We start from the raw sequence: 21,696 nt of genomic DNA on the forward strand, positions 1-21,696 counted from the left end.
ACGCCAGTTATTCGGAGGAGAGCTTGTCAGAAAGACTCTTGGGAATCGTTGCGATCAACTGTACAGCGCTGTGGACCTCTCGGAGACACATCTCTTTATCACCGACAATTCAGGCATAAGCATAGCCATTCCATGTTGTCGGCTACGCCATACCAAGACCAGCGACCTCCACCTCTCTTTCTTGAGGACATGAAGACAACAAGACGATCACCACAACCGTCTTCACTTCAACACTTTGTACTGTATAAAGCCAACCACACTTTCCTGTCGACTTCTCCTCTCGCTCGTGGACGGCATTCTACTCTTCCATGACCCTAGATCGAGGTATGCTTTGGCCGGAAAGAATAGGGTTTTCTCCGGCCCTGTACAGTATTTTCCCTCCTGTACAGAAAAGGCGGTCATTGGGATGGATGGGCATTTGTATAGAAAGAAATTCAACAGTGGTAGATAGATGGGATGCGAGATCCCGGGTAAAGGGTACGTATAGCATTTAATCACGTGTAATCATACCGTGGGGACTGGTAGAAAATGGTGGCGGAAACGATCGGCCTTGCTCGGAAAAGTTGTAAATATTAACAAGGACGACAATGCTTTCTGTCAATGACTCCATCGCAAGTCCATCGAGGTTCGCATCGTTATCCGAAAGGCAGATAGCATAACAGCGTATGTTCTCCGCGCTTTCATCATGCTTGTCCCATTGGACGTCGAGCAATTGTCAACACAATAGCCAACAGGTATTCCAGAGACAGTCTCAGGGCGACTCTTGAAGAGAAGATGAACTGATTTAGACACGGGTTTCTTGTTTTTGGGGGGGAGGGTTCCTGGGAGAATTCGTCCCGACGGTTATCGAACGCTCCGCGACTCACTCACGTTGCGGTCGTTTTCTCGCTCGGCACGGCAGTGGGCTCTTCATTGGCTGTTTCCATGGGAGAAGACTGGGATCGCAGCCGGTCCTGTAAGAATGTCTGAGAATATCGGGATGTGAACTGTTCTTGCTCCATCTTGAGGAACAGTGAGCATTTGAAAAAGGTGAGGTTGTTCCAATAGCCAGACCACAGATAGAGAGGACGACTGAACAGACAAAGTGAAAGAAAGTGAAATGCAGTCAAATTGTTTTCCTTACATTGATCAGCTCGCACCCAACTCTTCTCATTGACCACATCCGTGGACAGCAGAGGGCTTCCGGAATTCCTCCTATGCAACATGAAGATAGGATCAAGCAGGGAGCACAAAAGCCACATGGTCTCGTATCCCATGAATGGAAATGAGTGTCACTCCTGGTATCTCTCACTGGAAAAAATGCATTTCACCGACTCGAAAGTCCGTCCTCTGAGAAATCCGTCTTGGGGCACATGTGAACTCGAAGACGGAGCAGTGGAAACATCATGGACCAAACAAGCAAAAGATCAACACACTCTCGTCGCGTCGCGGCATGTGCTGACGTTGTCGAAAAGAATTAAAAAAAATTTTTCGTTGAATTTTTGAATGTGCGATTGCGGTCAGTGCGAGCGATCCTTCAATTGGCGTAGCAACCCGCGGGCAAACCCAATCGAGATCTGCGTCTTCCAGCCACCTTGATATCGTTCATGCAGCCTGCAGCACCAACGCAACCCTTTCAAATTTTCGACAGTGACCAAGGAAGAGTACCAGCGAATCTTGAAGATGGAAGAAATTGCGACATGGCGGTGTATATACCGCCATCCGTGGAAAGGAATGCGCTACAATGCGGATGGTGTGTGGGAACAGCCGCCGGGTGGGTTCGCTTAGAGCCTCACCAGACTAAATCCCCCGACTTTTAGACTAAGGGTTTTGAAGATCTCGAAAACCTACCGGAAAAAGATCTGAGTGGAAGTGCTTCTAGGTTGGGACTCTTGCACATAGCGATGGTAATGCAGTGCGGTGGCACGCATACGAAGGCTAGGCGGAAGGTGTGGGAGCATTGACGACGTGGAATCGTTGTGGTTGCCAAAAGAGCGTTGCAAAAACTGCGAACTTGTTGTTGGTGCTGTCCAACTTTGAGCTGCACTTACATAGCAATCATGATGTATGTTCCTCATAGAGCCAAACCTTTGTTTTGGAGGACTCTATTTCAGCCAACAAGTACGTACCAGGCGAGAGGGTTCAAACGTCCGGGCCTGTCACAAACTGGGGCATGGTGGGCGTCAAAGAGCCGGAGAATTCGAGATGCTGCTCGTTCCAGCAAAATGGAGGCGCCTCCTCCAAAACGTGTCAATCTTGACTCCGTCTGAAGTACTCCGTCTTGTGTGCCCGAATGCTTCTTGGGGTGCCACGGCAGTAATGATGGCTGTTAGAGCAGACGCTTTACTCTGTGGATCTGATTTCAACGTGAACATGGCAGCCAAAGGCTTCGAGTCGAGATCGACGCCTGGTGGAGCGATGCTGTCGGGGTAGGGGCTTCCAGTCTCCAGAACTGCGAGTTTTGCTTCGGCCCGACGCTGGCCAATGCAGAGCGATCAATAGTTCGACAGACCAATAATGGAAGCTTCAAGGTTTTGGCGGTTGGCTCGAGTTGCAGGGCCACGACTACCACAACACCATTGGCAACAGCCACGGCATTCTTGTAGCGCGGTCAATGACTGGATGTTCGTGGCCCTTTACAAGTGGGTGGGTGGCGACATCATTTCTCCGCTGGTGCCAATCAGCTCTGGATGACTTGGCCCTTTTTCCGAGGCGCCAGCATCTAAATGGGCCTGGAGCCTTTCATCGGCAGACGCCCAGCCCAAAATCGAAGCGGAGGGAGGATGGAGAAACCCTCTTGCTGAGCTTATGCAGGCCTCTGCATCCCAAGTGCCCGTTGGCTGCATTAGATTGCCCGAGCACTGTAACAGCTCCAGACTGCCATTGAAAGAGCCCATTGAAGGAGATTTGAAATTGCACTGCCTTTTCACCGACTTTTTGGCAGAATGGCCAACATCGAATAGCAGTTTGGTCTGTCTTTTGTTGGTCACTGATGAAGATACGACGACATGCTGGCGTGTGTAATTTACAGCACGATCGGTTGATACTGCATTGATGGATGCTCGCTGCTTTTTTGTACCCAGTAGAGCGACTGGGCCCCTTGCCCTGTGGATGCCTTGAACAGCAGCAAGATATCTGGCTGAAACATCAGCACATCGTCTCAATGTCATGGCCGAAACCTCGAGTGTCAGTGCTTCGGTGGCCTGGGATTATCCGAGATGAACGTCTGACCCAGCAGCTGCCAATCGTTGCTTATCATTTCACGTGGTCATCCCCTGTTTTTGCTGATACACCATTGGATCTTTGTACTTGTGATGTTTCGTAAGCCTAATGTCGCTTGGAGCAAGAATGCCGATCAGATAAACATGCCACCATTTGATAGGTTTTTGACAGCTCCTATTCCAGGACAGGAATGCTGGTCAGAGCACTTGACACTTGGGTTCGTAGAAATCCTTGGAACTTGATCGAAGCACAGTTGGATCGTCGAGAATCCTTCATGGGGCTGCCCGTTGCGATGCGAACCGTTGCAATCACATGACGCCGGCTCGCCGAGCCTGGTTGCAGAGCTGGTAACCAGTACGTACGGAGCGCCTCTTGACGAGTCCTCCTTTGTACGGAGTACTTGTACGATGAAAAGAATCACGCAGCACGATTACATGTACCGTGGTGACGAGTCGCGGAATACGTCTTCGTTGTCTTTGTCTCAGAAATCGTGGTTTATGGCTGGCGACAAACTCGTACCACATCCAGGAGTTCAGATTTTGCGGGGTAAGCTTCCATGGAGGACTCTGCTGTGCCACCATCCAAAGCCCCAGGTGACTGTTGGATGGATATGCCGGGGGACTCGTAAGGTTGACTCAGCCAGAACGGCATCGAGCAACAACCATCAGGACCAAATGAGAGATTTTCCTCCTCTTCCCTTTCAACCTCCAGGCCAATTATAAGCTGTCCTCAACCTGGTCAGCACTTGAACTCAATGCAGGGCTCCTCAAAATTGGAGGGACGGTTTGGAATGAGTTGCGTGAGGGTGCTGTCGGACGGCCCTATCACAAAGGAGAGGACCACGGGCCTCGGGAGCAGTGTGTTACCGGATATGGCATCCAGAATAGGGTCACCAGAGTCGAGTTAATACGAATGGAAAAGTGCATTCATCATGAAAAGGGGATGGAAGCCTTCGGCCCCTCGTGCTCCCTCTGGGCCCGAAGGTGGTGGTACTTGTTACATGGGTAATTGTTCTTTGCAAAGTGTCCTCTTCTTTTGCCTGTGGCCTTGTGGTCATCATCCACCATGGTGGTTGCGTGTCGCTACCGGGCGGCGGCGTCATTTTTGGACAAGGCTCATGATGGCTGTGGCGTGACTATTGATTGGAGGGAACAAAAGCGAAGAGCCGAAAGCGGGTAGGGAAGGTGGTTTAAAAGGGAGGATTCGTCTGGCCTGCACCTGATCTCGCTGTGGGCAAGCCATGGAGGGCCTGGGAGCTGCAACCACCGCCGGGTCTGGAGGGCTTGGAGGTGTGTGAGCGGGTGTGAGACCAAAAAAAAGAGAGGTGGGTGGCGGGCATTGCTCGTCAGAGCCAAAGCCGTCAAAGCCCCTCCTGCGTAGAGATGAGCACGAGGACAGTAGCGAGAGCTGTGGAGGGCCAGAAGAAAAATGGGTCACGCGCTACCAGGAAATTGCGAGGTACTGCTCGTGCAGATGCCGCTAGGGCCAAAGTGGTCTAGCAGCTGCAGCTGCCTTCGAACCAGCGGGCTCCATTGCAGGCGCAGGCACAAAGCAAGTCTCTCCACCCAGATGAGCGTGATTCGTTGTTGGCTGGCCCTGCAGTTACCGGCCGGTTCCATGGACTTCGCTCGCCCAGTGAGTGGTGCCCAGCGTCATTTGTTGGGGCACGCAACAGCGCCAGCAGTTTTTCGCCGTCGCCCATACCATGGTACAGCGTAGCTCGAAGCCCGTAGCCCGTAGCCCGTAGCCCGTAGCCTTCTGCCGCCTTTCAAAGTTAGGCTGTGAGGGCGCTCCGTGAGAGTGGTGTGCCCACTATTCGGCTGGCCCCAGGATTCACCATCGCCATTCCCAGGGACCAGAGGGACCAGCGCAGGCCAAGCTGTAAGAGAGCCACCCGTCACCGCCAACTCGACCGCCTTCTGCTTCATAACCACCTTCTTCGTCCCACTGTTTACCTTCGTCCCCTACTACCTCGTACTCGACCCGAATTCGACCGCCCTGCAATGTGAAATCAAAAGCCCTCACGAGTGTTCGTCTTCTTTCCCTGTCACCTACAGCTCAACACCTGGCCGTGTCTCTCCTTCCCCCTCTCTCGTCTCGACGACGTTCTTTCTGCGCCCCAGCATTCCTCGCTGTCGCCCAGCGACCTTGCACCCCGCTGAACCTCAACTCCCCACCACGCCCGGTATTGAAGCTCGAACCTCCATCACCACTGTACCTATAATCCTGTTATACCATTGAGCTGTTACTCGATCTGCCTGGGATATTGCAAGGGCTATTTCAACCGTCGAATCTGTCGAGTCTCGCCATCCTTTCGGATTCGGCCTAGTTGGTGAATCATTGTTGCGAGTGTCAACTGGGTCAAAGTCAAGTCAAAGTCACGCTCAGTCCACACCACAATAAACTTCAGACAAAGGGGGACGACCTCTTTGCTCTGAGTCAAGATTGCACCATCCCGAGTTCATTCTCCTTCTCGACAAGTCATCAGCGTCTTCCGTGGCAACACACCCTGTGGCTGCCTGTCGAAAGGCACCTTGAGCTCGACAAGTTGTGACACAGCTACAAGTACCACGCCTCGGGTCAGCTCCACCTAATTCACCTCTCTGCCTCTCCCTTTCAACCCTCTGCTATTTCTTCGACTATCCTCAGTTTCTCCTCGTCGAGATTTGCACTCGCATTCTTTGGCTTTTCTGCCGGAACCAGTCCCACCATCCCTTCGACCATGACACAATAAACTGACGCTCTTTACGCCTCTGCTCGTTCGACTGCACAACGGGCCCGACAGGCTCTGCGTCAGCGATCAGCTTTTCCTTTTGTTTTACGTTACGACCTATACCACCCTCTATGAGCCTCTGACCTTTTACACGAACGACAAGGAGTTCCGCGTTGTCCTTCTCGACTAGGCGTTTTCTACACATGATAAGTGGAGAGGTTGAAGAATTGAAGCTACAAGGCGGATCTATGCTTGGTGTCCGGATTCCAGTTCCTATACTCGACATTGTCTCCTCCTGAGCGTATCCGCTCTCACACACTGCGCCTGCATTCCAATCCCATTCCTGTCTATACTTTTGTACAAAGCCCTCCTGGATCATATTGCTCGTCTCTGTTCAGTCAACAAAAGTTCTTGTCGCTACATCCCAAAAAGGATAGATTGCTACTCGAAGCACCAGAGATATATCGGCTCGCACCGTATCTGACACCACCACAACAATGGAATGCATGAAAGATGAGTTCCACAAGGATCAGCTTTTGGATGGTCGCTTCAGAACCATTGCTCCCCTCAATCATGGGTCCTTTGGCATGGTCTTCCTGGCTGAGGACACTCTGACCAGGCAAAATGTGGCCATCAAGTGTTTGACCAAGCCTTCTGTTGCAAACAAATCCACACAGGCACCAACCACGGACGAAGGCACAGAAGAGCTCGCGTGCCACGCAATTCTGAAGCACCACGATCATCTGGTGAACCTGGTCCACCACTTTGAGACCGACGCTCACACCTACCTGGTTCTCGAATACTGTTCTCAGGGCGACCTGTACGAAGCGATCCGCCTCAATCGAGGTCCCGCTGAGACCGAGAATGTCCGACGTTTCATGCTCCAGTTGATCAGTGCCGTGCAGCACATGCATGCCAATGGCCTCTATCACCGGGACATCAAGCCCGAGAACATCTTTCTGACTCACGATGGTGCTGTGAAACTTGGGGACTTTGGCCTGGCCACCAAGAGCCTGTGGTCTTACGAGTCTTGCGTCGGAAGCGACCGATACATGGCCCCGGAGCAATACGATCCTGCTGGCACGGGTTACTCACCAGCAAAGGCAGATATCTGGTCCATCGGTATCTGCCTGCTCAATGTTCTTTTTGCTAGGAATCCCTTTGTTACGCCAACGGAATCGGACGTTCTCTTTGCCGACTATCGTCGAGACCGCCAGTCTCTATTCGACATCTTCCCCAGCATGTCGCAGGATACTTTTGAGATCCTGTCTGTGGCCATGGCTTTGGACCCTGCCAAACGGGACTTAGGAGCTGTGAAACAAGCCGTGCTCCGTGCCATTGCCTTCACCACCGAGGATGAGTCGTTTGACGACTTTTTCTGTTCCGAGGAACGTGATGTTGTTCGGGCCAGTGCCAATCGCGAGCCTCTGCGAACCCCGTCAATTCAAAGTCCTCAGATGGATGGAGACTCGTTCCCTTGGGCCAAGGCATTGCATGCCAGTCCTTTACCCAAGCAACAATTGGACTCTATCCCCGACTTGTACGAGGAGGACCTTTTCGAGTCGGACAAGAGCCTCAAGCTCGGGGAGTCCTGGTACAGCTCTGGCCACGGCACTACGCCTTCCCTGACATCTATATTTGACTCAGCATATGGTTCCTTCAAGTCCTTAACTCTTCGGCGTTCTGCTGCCCGCAACCCTCCGCAGCCAGACCCAGTCCCTATCCCCAACTCGTTACCATCCCGCGCCTCTCGACCCATTCCTGCCATGTCTTCAATCTTTGGAAAGAAGAAAGACGACACGGTGGCCAAGAGTTGGAGTGATATGTTCGAGGAAGACGAGGAAGAGTCGGAACGTGAGGCCGAGCTGAAGTTGCGACGTGAGCAGAACGCTCGAAGCTGGAGTCAGGACAGTCAAAAGCGTCTCCCGGTACCTCCTGGTGTGCTCACCGAGTCCAAGAGCCGCTCTTCCAGTAATGCACGTCGCAGCCGCACGCCGAAACCTTTGTCGCCGACCAAGACGAGCCACGGGGCGAATGAGAACGATCCTTTTGCGTGGCGCGCACGAACACCTCGGCATTCGCCCAAACAGGTGATTGCTGTGGACAAGTGGGCAGCATTGGGCGACAAGAGACGGAACTACCAGGCTGAGTCGGAGACACAGACGTGGACTTGCAAGAAACGATCTTTGACGATGGGATCACGCAAGAAGCCTACGAACGGATTTGGATATGATCCCCATCCCCATCCCCATCCCCAACCCTGGCATCGCCGTGACAGCCGGCCCAAGGCGCGTCCGGCGTACCTAGATCAAGATTGGCGGCAACAGCGGGTGACGGATTCATCCTCGACAGACGAGGATGAACTTGAGTGGGTTGGAGGTTGGCACAACTTCCATTTGTAATTCTTTGAGCATCACTTCTTGTCAGCTTATTCGAACTTTGTGTGAACCGGGGCGAGTTACAAACCCAGTGGGGAAGAATCTTGTGTTTTTGGTTGGTCAGGTGAAGACCACATGGACGTGCGTTTGAGAAAAGGAAGAAAAAAAAAATCCTCCCACCACCCTCGCTTTTGTCTTGATTGGAACCTTGACACTGATGACTTTGCAAACATGGGCTTGTTTATCGACGAGGTGTCATGGAGTGTACCAACAGCAACCAGAAAACCAAAATACCCGGACAATGGCATTGGGAACCGCGGCGGCTACGAGTATGTTTTTGAGGGTTTATTTTACCGTGGAGATTCACAAGACGAAATCCGATCAGGACCGCAGCATTATAGGATATGGGACGAAAAGCTTGGTGGAGGTGGTGGTGGTTGTTCTTGTTGTTGCTGTTGCTGTTGTCGATGGGGGGAAAGGGGAAACGGTTCACTATTCAGGTTTGAAGAAGGCTCTTCGAGGTGTTGAGAATGGCGTGTGTGCTCTTGGAATTACATCAATTCTCCTGACGCGGGGACTTTCTTCTTTGTTGGCTTGATGGCGGTGGGATGCAAGGGATGGAGCTGGAGCTGGAGCTTGAGCTGAGTGCTTGTCGAGCGAGAGAAGTAGCTAGACTGATACTTCGACCCCTAGACTGGCGTCGACCGAGTCTTCCAGAATGGAGAATTTCAACCCTCTCAACCACTTTTCCATTTACTACAGTACATCACAAGTAACCTCGCTAGAGTCGGTTGTAATCCCAGCAGGGACATCCAGATGTGGAAATCAGCCGTGCTGCCGCCAGGACGGAGTATTTGTTCCGTACAGGGTACAGTAGTTGCAGGCATTCACCGTTCGGCTGGTGGATGCATTGGGAGGCCATGGCCGAGGCACAAGGGCCTCACCAGCCGCAGTCTCCAACTCCAATTCCCCCAGATCAGACCCAACAGCCGAACAACCAGCTACAAGTAACTGCGCCGTCCACATTGCCAGCCCATTGAGCATTTTCTCTTTCTCTCTCTTCACAATCCTCTCAGTAGCCGAGGGTTTAGGAAGAGCATCTACCACACCTTGACCGCCTCCTACCTCCTGTCATCCCTCCTCCTTCGTTAACCCCATACCGAGTACAAACCCCCCCTCTCCAAGATGCCCGCCTCAGAGAACATCCCTCCCCTTGCCCTGCCCTTTGTGTCGGAGCGGGCAAAGAAGCTGTTGGACTTGGTATCTTCCCTTGCCCGGTCTTGGTTCTCGTCAAACACCCTCTAATCACTCCCCAGGTCGAGAAATTCGTCGATGAAGAATGTATCCCCGCCGACGTCGTCTACTCCTCACAGATCGGCATGGGTGACGCCCGCTGGCATGGCCATCCCTCCATAATGGATGACTTGAAGAAGAAAGCCCGTGCCTTGGGTATCTGGAACATGTTTCTGCCAAAGAACCATTTCAAGGACGGACCCCAGTTCACCAATGTCGAGTATGGGCTTATAGCGGAGCAGTTGGGCAAGAGTATTACAGCCAGCGAGGTGTGTTTTCTCCCTGTCTCCCCGTATGGGGAACACTATCCGCAACGGCTTGTTGCTGTTTCACTTTCTGCTCCTTGGAGCTTCGTCGAGATCCTTCCTATTGACGAGTTGGGTTCTCCAATTAGGCATGTAACTGCGCCGCCCCCGACACAGGTAACATGGAAGTCATCGCCCGCTATGGCTCCCCAGCCCAGAAGGAGAGATGGCTCAAGCCCCTCCTCGCAGGCGAGATCCGCTCTGGGTTTCTCATGACAGAACCAGATATTGCCTCCTCGGACGGCAGCAACATCAAGCTCCGCGTTGAGCGCAGGGGTGACCATTATCTCCTTAACGGATCAAAGTGGTGGTCCTCGGGCGCTGGCGATGATCGCTGCAAGATCTTCATTGTCATGGGCAAATCCGACCCCAACAATCCAGACAAGTACCGACAACAGAGCATGCTGCTGGTGCCATCCGACACCCCGGGAATCAAAGTTCACCGTATGCTGTCGGTGTTTGGGTACGATGACGCTCCGCACGGCCATGGTCATATTACATTCGACAACGTAAAGGTGCCCCTTGACGCGCTCATTCTGGGTGAGGGCAGAGGCAACGAGATCATGCAAGGCCGCCTGGGACCGGGACGAATCCACCACGCCATGAGAGCCGTGGGCGCCGCTGAAAAGGCCCTCGAGTGGCTAATCAACCGGCTCAACGACGAGAGGAAGATCCCTTTCGGAAAACAGCTCTCCGAGCACGGCGTGCTGTTGGACTGGGTCGCCAAAGCAAGGATCGAGATCGACGCCTCGAGACTGGTCGTGCTGAACGCTGCCGTCAAGATCGATCAAAAGGACGCCAAGTTCGCACTCAAGGAGATCGCCGAGGCAAAGGTCAAGGTGCCACAGATGGCGCTTGAGGTCATTGATCGGGCAATCCAGGTGCATGGCGCCATGGGTGTTTGCCAGGACACGCCGCTGGCTCACATGTGGGCTCATTTGAGGACGTTGAGGATTGCAGACGGACCAGATGAGGGTAAGTTTCTTTTGTCTTCCGTGCTCAACCACTTATCCCCTCTCGTGTTCTTCTGTCCGACCCCTCGCTTCGTTTCGCTTTGCTCGTTTACACTGACACTCCTGCCCTCCTAGCTCACCTGAATCAACTCGGCCGCCGCGAAAACAAGACGCGCAAAGACGAGATCCGAGCCCGCATCGCGCGCCAACAGGCCAAGACCGAGGAGATCTTCCGATCAATGGGTCTGGACCGCAATGAATTGGGTGCCGCTAAATTCAAGGCGAAGCTATAACGAATGAAACGACTATTGTCTCTTTTTCTTTTTGCTTTCCGTTTTCCGTTTTGGTGAGATGAGTGAGAAAGTAAGGAGGCAGGCGAGTGCCCTAGCGAGCCGTACATGTCTATCTGTCCATCTCTATAAATATACGCTCAACGGCGAAAAACAACAGGGTAAAGCAAGAAAAAAAAAAACCAAACAAAAAAAAAACAAAAAAACAAAAAAAAAAAGCCCCGCGTATGCAGACGAGATGAGATATGATTTGAGTGCGAGCAAGCGGGAAAGGGGAAAGAGGAAGGTAGACAGGCAAGAAGCGATAATGAGTCTAAGGGGGCATTTTGGTCCTTCACACTTTGTGAACGAAAGAACGAAGAAAGAAGAAATAGGAGACGTATCGACTAGTTCCTGCTTGGACGAGACTCGGTACATCCTCGTAGGAGGAAGAAGAGCGGAGGGAATGCAAGGGTCGTATAATAAGTTGGTCTATATTATACGGATAGTTACGCAGTTAGTAGGAAAGCCAGCGGAGGATAAAAAATCAATCGGGCATCCTTCCTCAGCGGATTTTTTCCGCCCAAGATGCAAACCAGACCAGCTCCTTATTGTCAATCTTACTATCTCCCTTCCTATATACATAGGTAGGTAGGGTATTTGGTGTTGTTGCGGTGGCTGTGTGACAAGTTCTGCCTTCCGCTGGGTGGTGCTTGATGAATGCACCAGGCTGCCTTTGTGGCCTCATATCCCTTCCTCGGGTTGTTTTCGAACATCAACCAACCAACCAACCAACCACCCTGGATATGCAGAGTTCGGTCCGCGGACACAGATCGATCGGTCTCGCTCTTGAATGGTTGGAGTCAAGAATGATTCGGATCCAACTCAACTCAGTCCGTCAGTCACTATCGCTTAGGACCAGCGCGTCGTCTACGCTGCCGCCAGGGGCGCTACTGGCGGCGCGGCTCAGCTGTGGATTCGTCACGGGTGTCTCGGCGTCGTCAAACTCGTCCTGGCGCGCTTGCAGATATGTTGGGTGACTATATTCTGTGTCTTCTTCGTCTTCTTCGTCTTCTTCGCCTTCTTCGTCTTCTTCGCCGTCGTTATTGTTACCCATCTCCTCTCCTTCTGCTTCTTGTTCTTGTTCTTGTTCTTCTTGTTCTTCTTCGTCGTCGTCATCGTCGTCGTCGTCTTCGCGCTCTTCGTCTTCAAATCTTCCTCCGAAATGGTATTCGTTTTCTTCTGCTTCTTCCTCCAACCCCTCTTCATCTTCATCGTCTGCGTACGCGCCATTGAGCGCATATTGCGAAGGAGCGTGTCCAGATGGATCCTCCTCTTCATCGAACACCCCCTCCGTATCATGGTCGCCTCCTTCGATATCGTCATCGGATTCCTCTTGATCATGAGGCGGCGGTGACTGGAGCAACTTGAAAGAATTGCTGCCTTGAGTACTGGCGATATGTTTGGGCTTCGGATGTCTGATCTTTGGGTCTGTGAACTTGGATGGCGCAGCTCGAGGGCGTTTGGAAGCGGGCAGAGCGCCAGAATTCCGCGTCGTCAGTTTTACGTTAGACACGGGCTCTGCGTCATCATGTGTTCGTTTTCTCCCTGGGCTCGAAATGTTTGACCCATTGGTGGAGTTCCGTGCACTTCTCTTTGACATCGCAACAGGTACATATTGCGAGCCCGACCACAGAGGTTTCGTGGCAAGCCCGTGGGCACCAGTCTCTCGGATACGTCTCTCGGTGCGCGACAGAGTTGACCCTGACTTGTTCTCCCCAGGCCGGTACTCATAACCGTTGACTCGTAGCATGCCGCCTGTCGAGCTAGGACTACCGTGATCACGACCGCTTTGACTTCTTCGGAACTCTTCTTCTTGCTCGATCTCCTTTTCCAGTGACACAGATTGCAGTTTGAACCATTCGATCTGTTCTTCCATTGCTTCACGCGCTTGTCTAATCTGTTTGAGGAAGTCATCTTCGACTAGAGGAACAGGAATCTTCGCCAATGGTTTAGCATCCAGCGGCCGAGAATCAGAAATCGAAGGCGGCGGCATTGGTGCTGGGGAGCTTTGCTCAGACGAGAGAGAAGTTCCGATGCGGCGGCTTGCTCTTTTCAGACTTGCCTGTTTCTCTTCTGCTTCTTTTTGTCGTCGAATTGCCAGCGATTGCTTGGTATCGGGAATGATCGGCGTCTCAGGGTCGACACCCATAGCTTTGAGCCTGAAATAATCCGTACGCGTGGTGTCGAGTTTCTCAGATGCTGATTGACTGAGTGTTGAAGTGCGCGAAAAGATGGAGACGTGTTGAAGCGGCCTCGAGATGGATGCCCTGAAGCCAGGGACAGGAGGTTTCTGGCCTGTTGTAGAAGTCGAAGGCTCTGGGGAAATACTCATCGTTTTTGACCTCTTATGCCCAGGAGTCAAGGGTGTCCCATTCGCTCTTATATGCGCACCAGAGAAGCTTTTGCGCTTTCGTCCAGCAACTTTGGCGACTTCGATGGTGTTTTGTCCGGCAGACGAGGATTTTCCCGCCTTACTAGCCTCTTGGACCTCTCTTTGAAGACGTTTTGTTTCCTGAGTTGCCCTTAGTATCTCCTCCAGTTCCTCCTCTGTTCTTTGTTTTCTTGCTTGTTCGGCTCTGATTGTTTCTGCAAAGAGCTGGCGTCTGGTTTTCGCCCGTCGATTCAGGCTTCTAGTCCAAGCGCGCGTTCGCCAGAGATATCCAAACTTTCGCGCAAGGATACGTTCACGAACAGATGCTGCAGAACATGGTCAGCAAACGTGTCTCCAGACAAATAACATACTTCCTCACCGATAGCTGCATCGCGCGCTTCCAGTCGATGTTGATTGAAGGCGGTTGTCACAAGGTCACGAAGTGTGAATTCTAGGTAGCTGTTAAGCAGCCCCCTCTGTTGCGTCAGTGCAATCCTGGCGACCTGTTCTGCAAGCTTGTTTCGGTCTGCTTGGGTGGAGACTGGTTTGACTGAAGGCTGACGAGGAGAATATGGAGGAGTTGTGCTACGCTGCGGAGGCTGTGTGATGGCTGAGCTTGGCCTGAGTATTGTTTCTTTGAGTTGCTGGCTTGGGTGCTGGTTTCCGGGGGCCTTGATGGATGGTGTCGCGGTAGCGAAATTGAACTTTTCCAAAGCAGGCTTTGGAAGGATTTCAGCGGTTGATGGTGATTTCGATTGGAAAGAGCTAGTTGCAGTCGGCTTGAAGAAGGGACCTGGAGTCGGTTCTATGGATGAGACTGCTGGAAATGTGGTAGATGGCGGGGGCTGCTCCAAGTCTGATGGTGCCTCGGGGGGCTGTGGTTGAGTCGTAGGTTTTTGGGTCGTTGTAAGAAACGATGGGGTAGTGCTGCCTTCTGACATCTGCACAGGAACCGGGGAAGCAGGATATGGTTGCAGAAGGGGTGCCACTTGAAAGGCGGCTGGCGTTGGAGCCGTGGTTGGGGCTGCTGCGATTCAGAAACGAAGAATTAGCAACGACCTAGAGTCTGACAAGACAAGACAAAGTGGATATTTGTTACCTTGACTCGCTTGCGGCGTAGGAGGAAATGTTAGTTGTGGCGGAGGCGGTTGGCTGGAGATGGGCGGGAAAGGAGTCGCAGATGTCGAAGGCGCAAAAACCTGTTTGCCAAAGCTGAACCCAGCAGCAGGAGGTCCGGAAAGTTCGCGACCTAGAGAAGTAGAAGATGCTTCCTGAGCCTTGGGGGTGAATCCGCCAAAGCTGAAGGGCTTGCTTTCTTTCTGTGCTGGCGCAGGCTGTCCGAAAGTTGAGGCAGACGGTGTTGCTGATGCTGCGAATCCACCAAAGCCGAAAGTCGAAGTTTGCTGCTGTGGAGGGAGAGTCGACTTTGCAAAGGTTCCAGTCGAATCGGTCGATTTGAACACGTCCAAGGCCCCAAAGCCACCAGTTTTCAATGGCTTGCCAAATGGAGACTCCTCTTTTGACTTGACAGAAGCAGCAGCGTTGAGGGAACGAGAAGAGCTAAATCCAGTAGGGAACGTTGGCTTGGTCAAGCTCAGCGAGGCAGTGCTCTGTCCGAACTTTGGTGCAAAAGGGGCAGCTTGTGGATTGAGCTGAGGTCCAGGGAGCGAGGGCGCTTCAGAGGTGGATGTCGGTTTCGTCTCCGGAACGAACATGCTCTGGTCGTCTTCCCTGGTATCATCTACAAGGCGTGTGTCTTCATCTTCAGACTCAACCCAGCCCTGACGAATGGCTTCCGCGACGGTCGCCCCGTTGATGACAGCGTTCAGTGCTCGGTGGTAGCGCTTCATTTCCACGTAATGGTGCGAAAAAACCTGGCGTCGCGGTATCGAGGACGCTACACAGATATCAGTACTTGACGATGAGGAATTGTTGGAAGATGGAAGAACGCACGATCGAGGGACTGGGCACTGTTCGCTGTAGCATCCAGATACTCCTCACCACTATCGTCTGTGGCGAAGTAGAGATCGAAAGCGGCGCAGAAGTCTTTGGTCTCGTCGTCGGAGTCGAATCCAAGAAAGTTTGTCACTTCGCCGAGTGTCCAATCTCTAGACTTTGCTTGTTGAGCCAGAGGGCCTTTCTTGCATGATCGCCACAACGCATCCAGAGCCGCAAAACGGACCTCAGCAAAATATATCTCAGCGAGGCATGCCATGATGTAGGGCACCGAATCTGAGGCCAAGATATTCCAAAAACTTCCTGTTTTGCCTTGGGCAATCGCAAAGGGCTCCCATGGCTGAAGAGGCCCTTGGCCGAGAAGGGAGTTACCTGCAGCCCTGTACAGCCTAAGTGCCGTCTGAACTTTCTTGTCTCTGAGGAGACTCCTGGGCCATGATTGCATGCGGTCTTCCAAATCCGGTCTTTCAGGGGCCTGGATTTCAAAAATCACGAGATAAGCGCGAAACTCTCCTTCATTGGGGAAGTTAATGCGCCCTCGATGATCATCGTAATAGTAGACGAGAGATAAGAGGGTATTGTTGAGCTGTTCTCTCTCTTGGTAGGTGTCAAAGTTCTCTCCCTCTAGGAGATTGTCCGGGTTTGACAGCTGGTGCAACGACAGGATATGGAATCTCGCTATGCGTTCGAAACAGTCGACAGCAAGCTTAACGTCCTGGACATTGGTGACTTGCTGGATTGAGAAGTCGTTGCGGATTCCTCGCGTGCGATCCCAGACAAACTTGTGGACAGTTGCCAATCGTTCACCACCACCAATTACCTTGTCGATGAGGTAGTCCAGAGTCCGTTTTAGAGTCGCGGGGGTTCGGATATCTGAAGGGAGCTGTTCGTCGTATCCAGCTGCAGAGCGACGGAATCGTTTGACCATGCGATCTTCTGCGGGCATGTCCTTGCCGGTTTCTTCGTTGCGTACCTACCCAGACCTTCAGCTTAGTGGCCCGCCAATGAACAAACAAAATATTCACCTTCTCTGCCTTATCAACCATGTTCTGGACAATGCGTTCCACTCTTTCGAACTCTGGGCACATCTCCGTGCAGGTTCCGACGGGGGTGATGGCTTTATCCAGGCTGGTCTTCTTCTCCGGATCGGCCAGGAACCCATCGCGAATCGCCTTCGCTCTTTCCTCTTCCCGGCTTTGTTTTAGCTATATGAAGATCTCGTATGTCAGACACCTATAGACGTGGTCATGGTCAGCAAATATAGACCGGGTAGCGACGCACCGCTTGGAATTTGTTATAGGCCAAGTTCATGAAGTCTCGATGCGTGGCAGGTGCCGGAGAAGTCGCTCGAGAGCTGGGCGTTGACGTTTGAGAGCTGCGAGTGTTGAATGTCTTCGATAAATTCGCAAATCCGCGGCCACGTCCTCGTGAACCAGGTGTAAAGGTCGCCGCATTTCCAGTACCAGCACCACGTCCTGGGGCGGGTTAGCATTCCCTCCATTTATCGCCTGCCCAGTGGTTATATCAAGCTCACCTCTTCCCGGCCCAGATGATCCATTGTCTTCTGCTCTTTTGACAGTTCCCGCACGTAGTCGCTGCAGGAGCCCTTCACCAGCGGGACTCGAAGCACCAGCATTCGCACCTGCGCCTCTGCCTCTGCCTCGTCCTCTTAAAGTGGTGGATCCGCGAGTGCTACCGCGACCTCGGGTCGCTTGAGACGAAGTCCCTCGTCCACCTCTGGTCGAGCTGCCGCCGCGTTGTTGGCCGCGGGTGGACGCCGGCGCAGACATGGGCGCAAGAATGATCGATCAACATCGGAGGAGTGTCATGCCAACACGAGAGACTATCGAGGAGATGCAGGGAGGGGGACGCGAGGACGAGACTTGAGGTGGTTCTGGCTCTCAGTCGAGGGGAAACTGGTCGATGGAGAGTATTGAATAGGGACAAGAAATTCGCAATGCTTGAGTGATGGGAATCGCAAGCAAGCCGGGGCTTTAGTTGTCGTCGCTGTCGCTGTCGCGCGGGAGTGAAAAGCGAATGTCTTGAACCAGCCAGAGCACAAAGAAGTGGAATCCAAATCGCCCCTTGAAGGCAACCCCCGCCGATTGGCTGGCCTCGGCGGCCGCCTCGTTAGCAGCATTCACCTCCAATAGATGCCTAGCGAGGCCCCTTAGGTGCCCTGGTGCCCCTACAAGTATACTTGTAGGTAGACCCTGGCTGCATGCCCCAGACGGATCAGGCACCTGCCACACTCAATATCGACAACAACCTACTTGTACATTCTACTGTATGTACCCAAGCTACGCCACATTTATTCTCCGATATTATTATATGCATTCATTTGACATGGTTAGATGCCCAATATCTTGGCTCGTATCTCATCTACACTGACCCGAGACAGTCCCAAGCAAATGCTCACATTCATTATGACAACGCCGCGCATCGACGGGCTCAACCAAAATGAAAGTCAACGCATATCAAATCCACAAAAAAACACTCGCATCCGAAATAAACCGAAAATCCAACCACAAAAACACTGCCCACAAAAAGACCGCTTGTGATGTTCGCCTGGACAATCCTGCTGTGACGGATATGAATGGTCACTGTCTTCCCACCTGGCATGGCCGAGGCGCCATCCTGACGACCCGACCCATTACCTCACCCAAAAACTTTTGCTGTGGCCTACTCCAAATCCATAGCTGCCGTGCTTCATTTCCCCTGTTGGAAAATAATGCAGAAAAAAGGCAGCCGAATAATGCAACCGGACAAGAAATGCAGACCGAAATCAAAGACAACCGTCAGGAGGTATAACGTGAAAAGACTCGAAGGAAATTCGTGCGGCATTGTGCCAAGGGCCGTGGTCAAGGGTATCTTCGACGGAGCAGGCCGTGATTGGGGTTCGTGAGATAGGAGCGGCGAGAATGCTATTCGCCATCTGCCGTTCCAGCGCCTTTTGAGAGTGTACGACTCGATAACCAGATTCGGGAACTTGGGTCTTCATGGACATCACCAATGATCGAGCTTGTAGCAACGATCAGCCATCATTCCCATGCTGATATCTGCCGTTGGCATCATTGCGCTTTGTTGTGTGTCCGCGACTCGCAGCGGGAGAGAACGTCGGGTGCTGTCCCCAAAGTCCTGGTAAAGCATGGGGTTTACTACGGTCGGAGGCAGTCCGCCTTGTATACCATTGGCCATTTCGAGCGTCTCCTGACCGAAATACGCATGTCTCAAGCCGGCCGGTTGCGGCGCCATACTAGAGGGAATACCGAACATCTCAGGAGGTGGATCAGGCCCCATGTCTGGCAACATTCCTGGCCAGGCTGAAGGGTGCAGGTTTGCAGTGAGATGACCGCTCTGCACAGCTGCATGCATCATGGCGTTGGTCCCAGCATGATTGTCGAGATTGCGACCGAACACATTGGCTGGTACCTGGTGGATTCCAACTAGTGGTACCATGACAGCATCGGGATGCGTCGTCCCATTCTCTATCCCCATTTTCACCGCGGGTGAAAAGTCCTGTCCTGTCCGTGGCGCAATCGCCGATACCATTCGACCCGTATTGAAGCTCTGTCGAGGTCGACGAGGCGCATAACGACGGCTACTGGTTTCCTTGGCGCCAGAGCTTCGGGGTTTGTTGATTATGATGCGCCCCTCCGAGACAAGCTGATCAGTGGGAGATGTTTGTGTGGACGAGCCTGGCGTCGGTTCATGGTCTTCACCTGCTTCTCCGGAGCCGTCGCTGGATGCCCCAAGTGCAGAGCTGGCCCGTCGAAGCCCTTCATCATCAGAGTCGATCGCCGACAGTTTTGAACTGGTGATATCACCGTAATCACAAACAAAGATCAGCGTATCGCCATCTGCCAATGTCAGTGCTGCGGTTACACCTCAACATGCCTCGTAGTGGCTCACCTATCTCATTGGCCTCATACTGCTCTTGCTTCTCTCTTGCATTTACAATCTGTTGGATAATATCCCAACGGTCCTCCCGCAACTCACTTCTCTTAGTCTGAAGAGATTCTAATAGGTCTCGGGCCGTCACAAATTGCCGGTTCACTCCATCCGACAGAGGGTTCGTAATGACTGGCTGGGGGGTGTTCGTGATCAAATGGACGAGCAGCCGGGTCCTGTCTGTGCATCGTCAGGGCACGGAATCTTCTAGATCCATTCACGAAGCTTACCGTCGCGGCCAATGTGATCGGGTTCTCGATGAATGACGTCTAACAGAAAACAACAGACATTAGACCCCAGGATAATACACACACATACAACATGGTATGTTTCGAGGAGGAGATGGGTACCGTACCAGCAGGCCAATATGGCGGCCTAGTCCGATCCGGATCGGGAGGTTCACCACGGGGCATTTGGCCATTGTAAGGATGCGTCGATTGCTTCAATCCTCTGTTATTTTTGTGGACGCATGTCTTGGGGGAAAGCATCTAACCTTTTTAGGATGAATTCTTTTGATCCAGACTTTGGCCACCAGGCGACAGGCCACCTGCTGCAGTATCAAAAAGGCCTCCTTATACCACTGGGCCAGCTTTGCGTGGTCATCCACTCGGATTTGAGATGCGGGAGCCTCCCAGAGCCTTGTTCCGCCACCACTCTGCTGAGACCTGGATCTTGATGAATTCCTTGAGCAGAGGTTGGTTTTGGATCTGTGTCGCTTCAAAGGACGTTGCGCGGACCAAGTAATTGCGCCACCTGGCGTTCCTGGGTCTATTGCGGGCTCTTGCTTTGAGGTTTTCGCCCTCTGATGGCTGGTGCCGCAACAGTGGCCTACAGCAATCAGTACCGCATTGATGTCTGACGACGATAACTGACCAGGAGCGCTGGGGCTGCGCATGGACAGGTATTGAGCAAAGGTCCCATGAGATTCTCCGATGATGGCCCACCTATCCTTCTTGAGATTCGGGGAAACGACAACTTCAGGAACACCATGTGGACCAGGAACCAGGCCGATAAAATCTTCACAGTCTTCAACCAGCTTTTTAATCTGATTCTGCAAGGGATGTTAATTAGGGATGTTCTTTTTCGGTGGATTTCTGATGCACGGCTCACTATTAGGTATTGTTGCTTAGCTTCTTTGGTCAGACTGGGAACTGCTGCAACCACTGTTTTCGCATCCTCGTGAGGTGTGGTGGAGAGGGCTTCGGAAAGAGACTGAGGAGAGGATTTGAAGCTCAGTTCAGGTGTCATGTTCAATGCGAAAGTTCAATCCACATTGCACGATGCCTGAGTTGTGGAGAGTGGAGAAAGAGTGCTCGACATCCGAGGAGCAGTCTCAGCAAAGTCAACTCTAAGGGGAAGGGCATAGCTGTTAGCCGGGGACTAGGACCTCATGTGTATGTACTCCGTGCTCTGTGCAAGACTAGATTGCAGCCTGACCAGTGCAGCAAGAGCCAAATCGCATGATCTTGGAGCGGTGTGCTTGCTTGCAGAGGGGAAGGCATGGGAGTAACAGGAGCGCAAACGGTGGATAGCTAGTGAGCCCCCCCTTCCCGACAACCCAAGATGGCGGCTAGACTTCGGCGGGCAAAGCGTTTGCGGTGCGGCTAAGTTAGAGCCAAACCCAGTTGCCCTGCATCCATGGGGGATCTCCAAGCTAAACTGCTGGGGTCTCCCCACTGCCAGCCGCTCACGGCGGCGGATCGTCATTTCCTCGACATCCGGAAGCGTCAAAGAGGACGACATGCGCATCGGCGCAGATATCTCGGGCGAACGACAAGTCCTGGGGAGAGAAATGGAATCATCACTAACCTTTTCTTCGCTTGCCTGGTCGGTATCGTCCCGGATGATGGCTTAAGCGTAATGGGTGCCGTGCGTCTTGAGTTTGAATGGAAAGCTGTAGATCGAAGGGGTTTGGGTTCGTATAAGGGTCGAATGTATCTGTCGCCCCGCTGTATACACCACAAAAGCAATGACAACGAAACCACCACCAAAAAACGACGAAACAGAGACGAGGCCGGCCAGTCGAGATGGTTGAGGACGAGCTCCTGGCTCTAGACAACCATCAAGGAGCTGTAATTCTCGGGGACCAATGTTCGAATTGAACAATAGGTGCTGGGTGGAGGATGGATGAAAGAAGGAGCTCCTGCAAATGAAGGATTTTGAGCTGTTTCTCAAGGAGCGATATCTTGAGGCAAGTAGGCTTGGATGGACGGGGGCTACCAAGAAGAGGGGCGACGGTCCAG

At 52.6% G+C, this 21,696-nt stretch overlaps 5 protein-coding genes across 5 annotated transcripts; 2 read left to right on the plus strand and 3 right to left on the minus strand.

Annotated features, from left to right (window-relative positions):
* Positions 1-6,411: 6,411 nt before the first annotated feature.
* Positions 6,412-8,316, plus strand: A1O5_04833 (serine/threonine protein kinase; the record flags this gene model as incomplete). The annotated part of the gene is made up of 1 exon (XM_007745437.1): positions 6,412-8,316. One exon carries the CDS (start codon positions 6,412-6,414, stop codon positions 8,314-8,316), a length of 1,905 nt encoding a protein of 634 aa, XP_007743627.1.
* Positions 8,317-9,477: 1,161 nt separating this feature from the next.
* Positions 9,478-11,136, plus strand: A1O5_04834 (acyl-CoA dehydrogenase; the record flags this gene model as incomplete). Its single annotated transcript, XM_007745438.1, has 4 exons — positions 9,478-9,552; positions 9,609-9,854; positions 9,980-10,865; positions 10,979-11,136. 4 exons carry the CDS (start codon positions 9,478-9,480, stop codon positions 11,134-11,136), a joined length of 1,365 nt encoding a protein of 454 aa, XP_007743628.1.
* An 874-nt stretch (positions 11,137-12,010) lies between these two features.
* On the minus strand, positions 12,011-17,292 carry A1O5_04835 (uncharacterized protein; the record flags this gene model as incomplete). The annotated part of the gene is made up of 7 exons (XM_007745439.1): positions 12,011-13,872; positions 13,926-14,570; positions 14,646-15,443; positions 15,500-16,475; positions 16,528-16,707; positions 16,784-16,977; positions 17,037-17,292. 7 exons carry the CDS (start codon positions 17,290-17,292, stop codon positions 12,011-12,013), a joined length of 4,911 nt encoding a protein of 1,636 aa, XP_007743629.1.
* A 1,216-nt stretch (positions 17,293-18,508) lies between these two features.
* On the minus strand, positions 18,509-19,874 carry A1O5_04836 (uncharacterized protein; the record flags this gene model as incomplete). Its single annotated transcript, XM_007745440.1, has 4 exons — positions 18,509-19,362; positions 19,415-19,633; positions 19,684-19,722; positions 19,772-19,874. 4 exons carry the CDS (start codon positions 19,872-19,874, stop codon positions 18,509-18,511), a joined length of 1,215 nt encoding a protein of 404 aa, XP_007743630.1.
* A 178-nt stretch (positions 19,875-20,052) lies between these two features.
* Positions 20,053-20,701, minus strand: A1O5_04837 (uncharacterized protein; the record flags this gene model as incomplete). The annotated part of the gene is made up of 3 exons (XM_007745441.1): positions 20,053-20,255; positions 20,327-20,504; positions 20,564-20,701. The coding sequence occupies 3 exons, from the start codon at positions 20,699-20,701 to the stop codon at positions 20,053-20,055; spliced, it is 519 nt and encodes a 172-aa protein (XP_007743631.1).
* Between the last annotated feature and the right edge of the window lie 995 nt (positions 20,702-21,696).

The sequence above is a fragment of the Cladophialophora psammophila genome, assembly GCF_000585535.1.
Source record: "Cladophialophora psammophila CBS 110553 chromosome Unknown aczJe-supercont1.6, whole genome shotgun sequence".
Classification (NCBI taxonomy): Eukaryota; Fungi; Ascomycota; class Eurotiomycetes; order Chaetothyriales; family Herpotrichiellaceae; genus Cladophialophora; species Cladophialophora psammophila.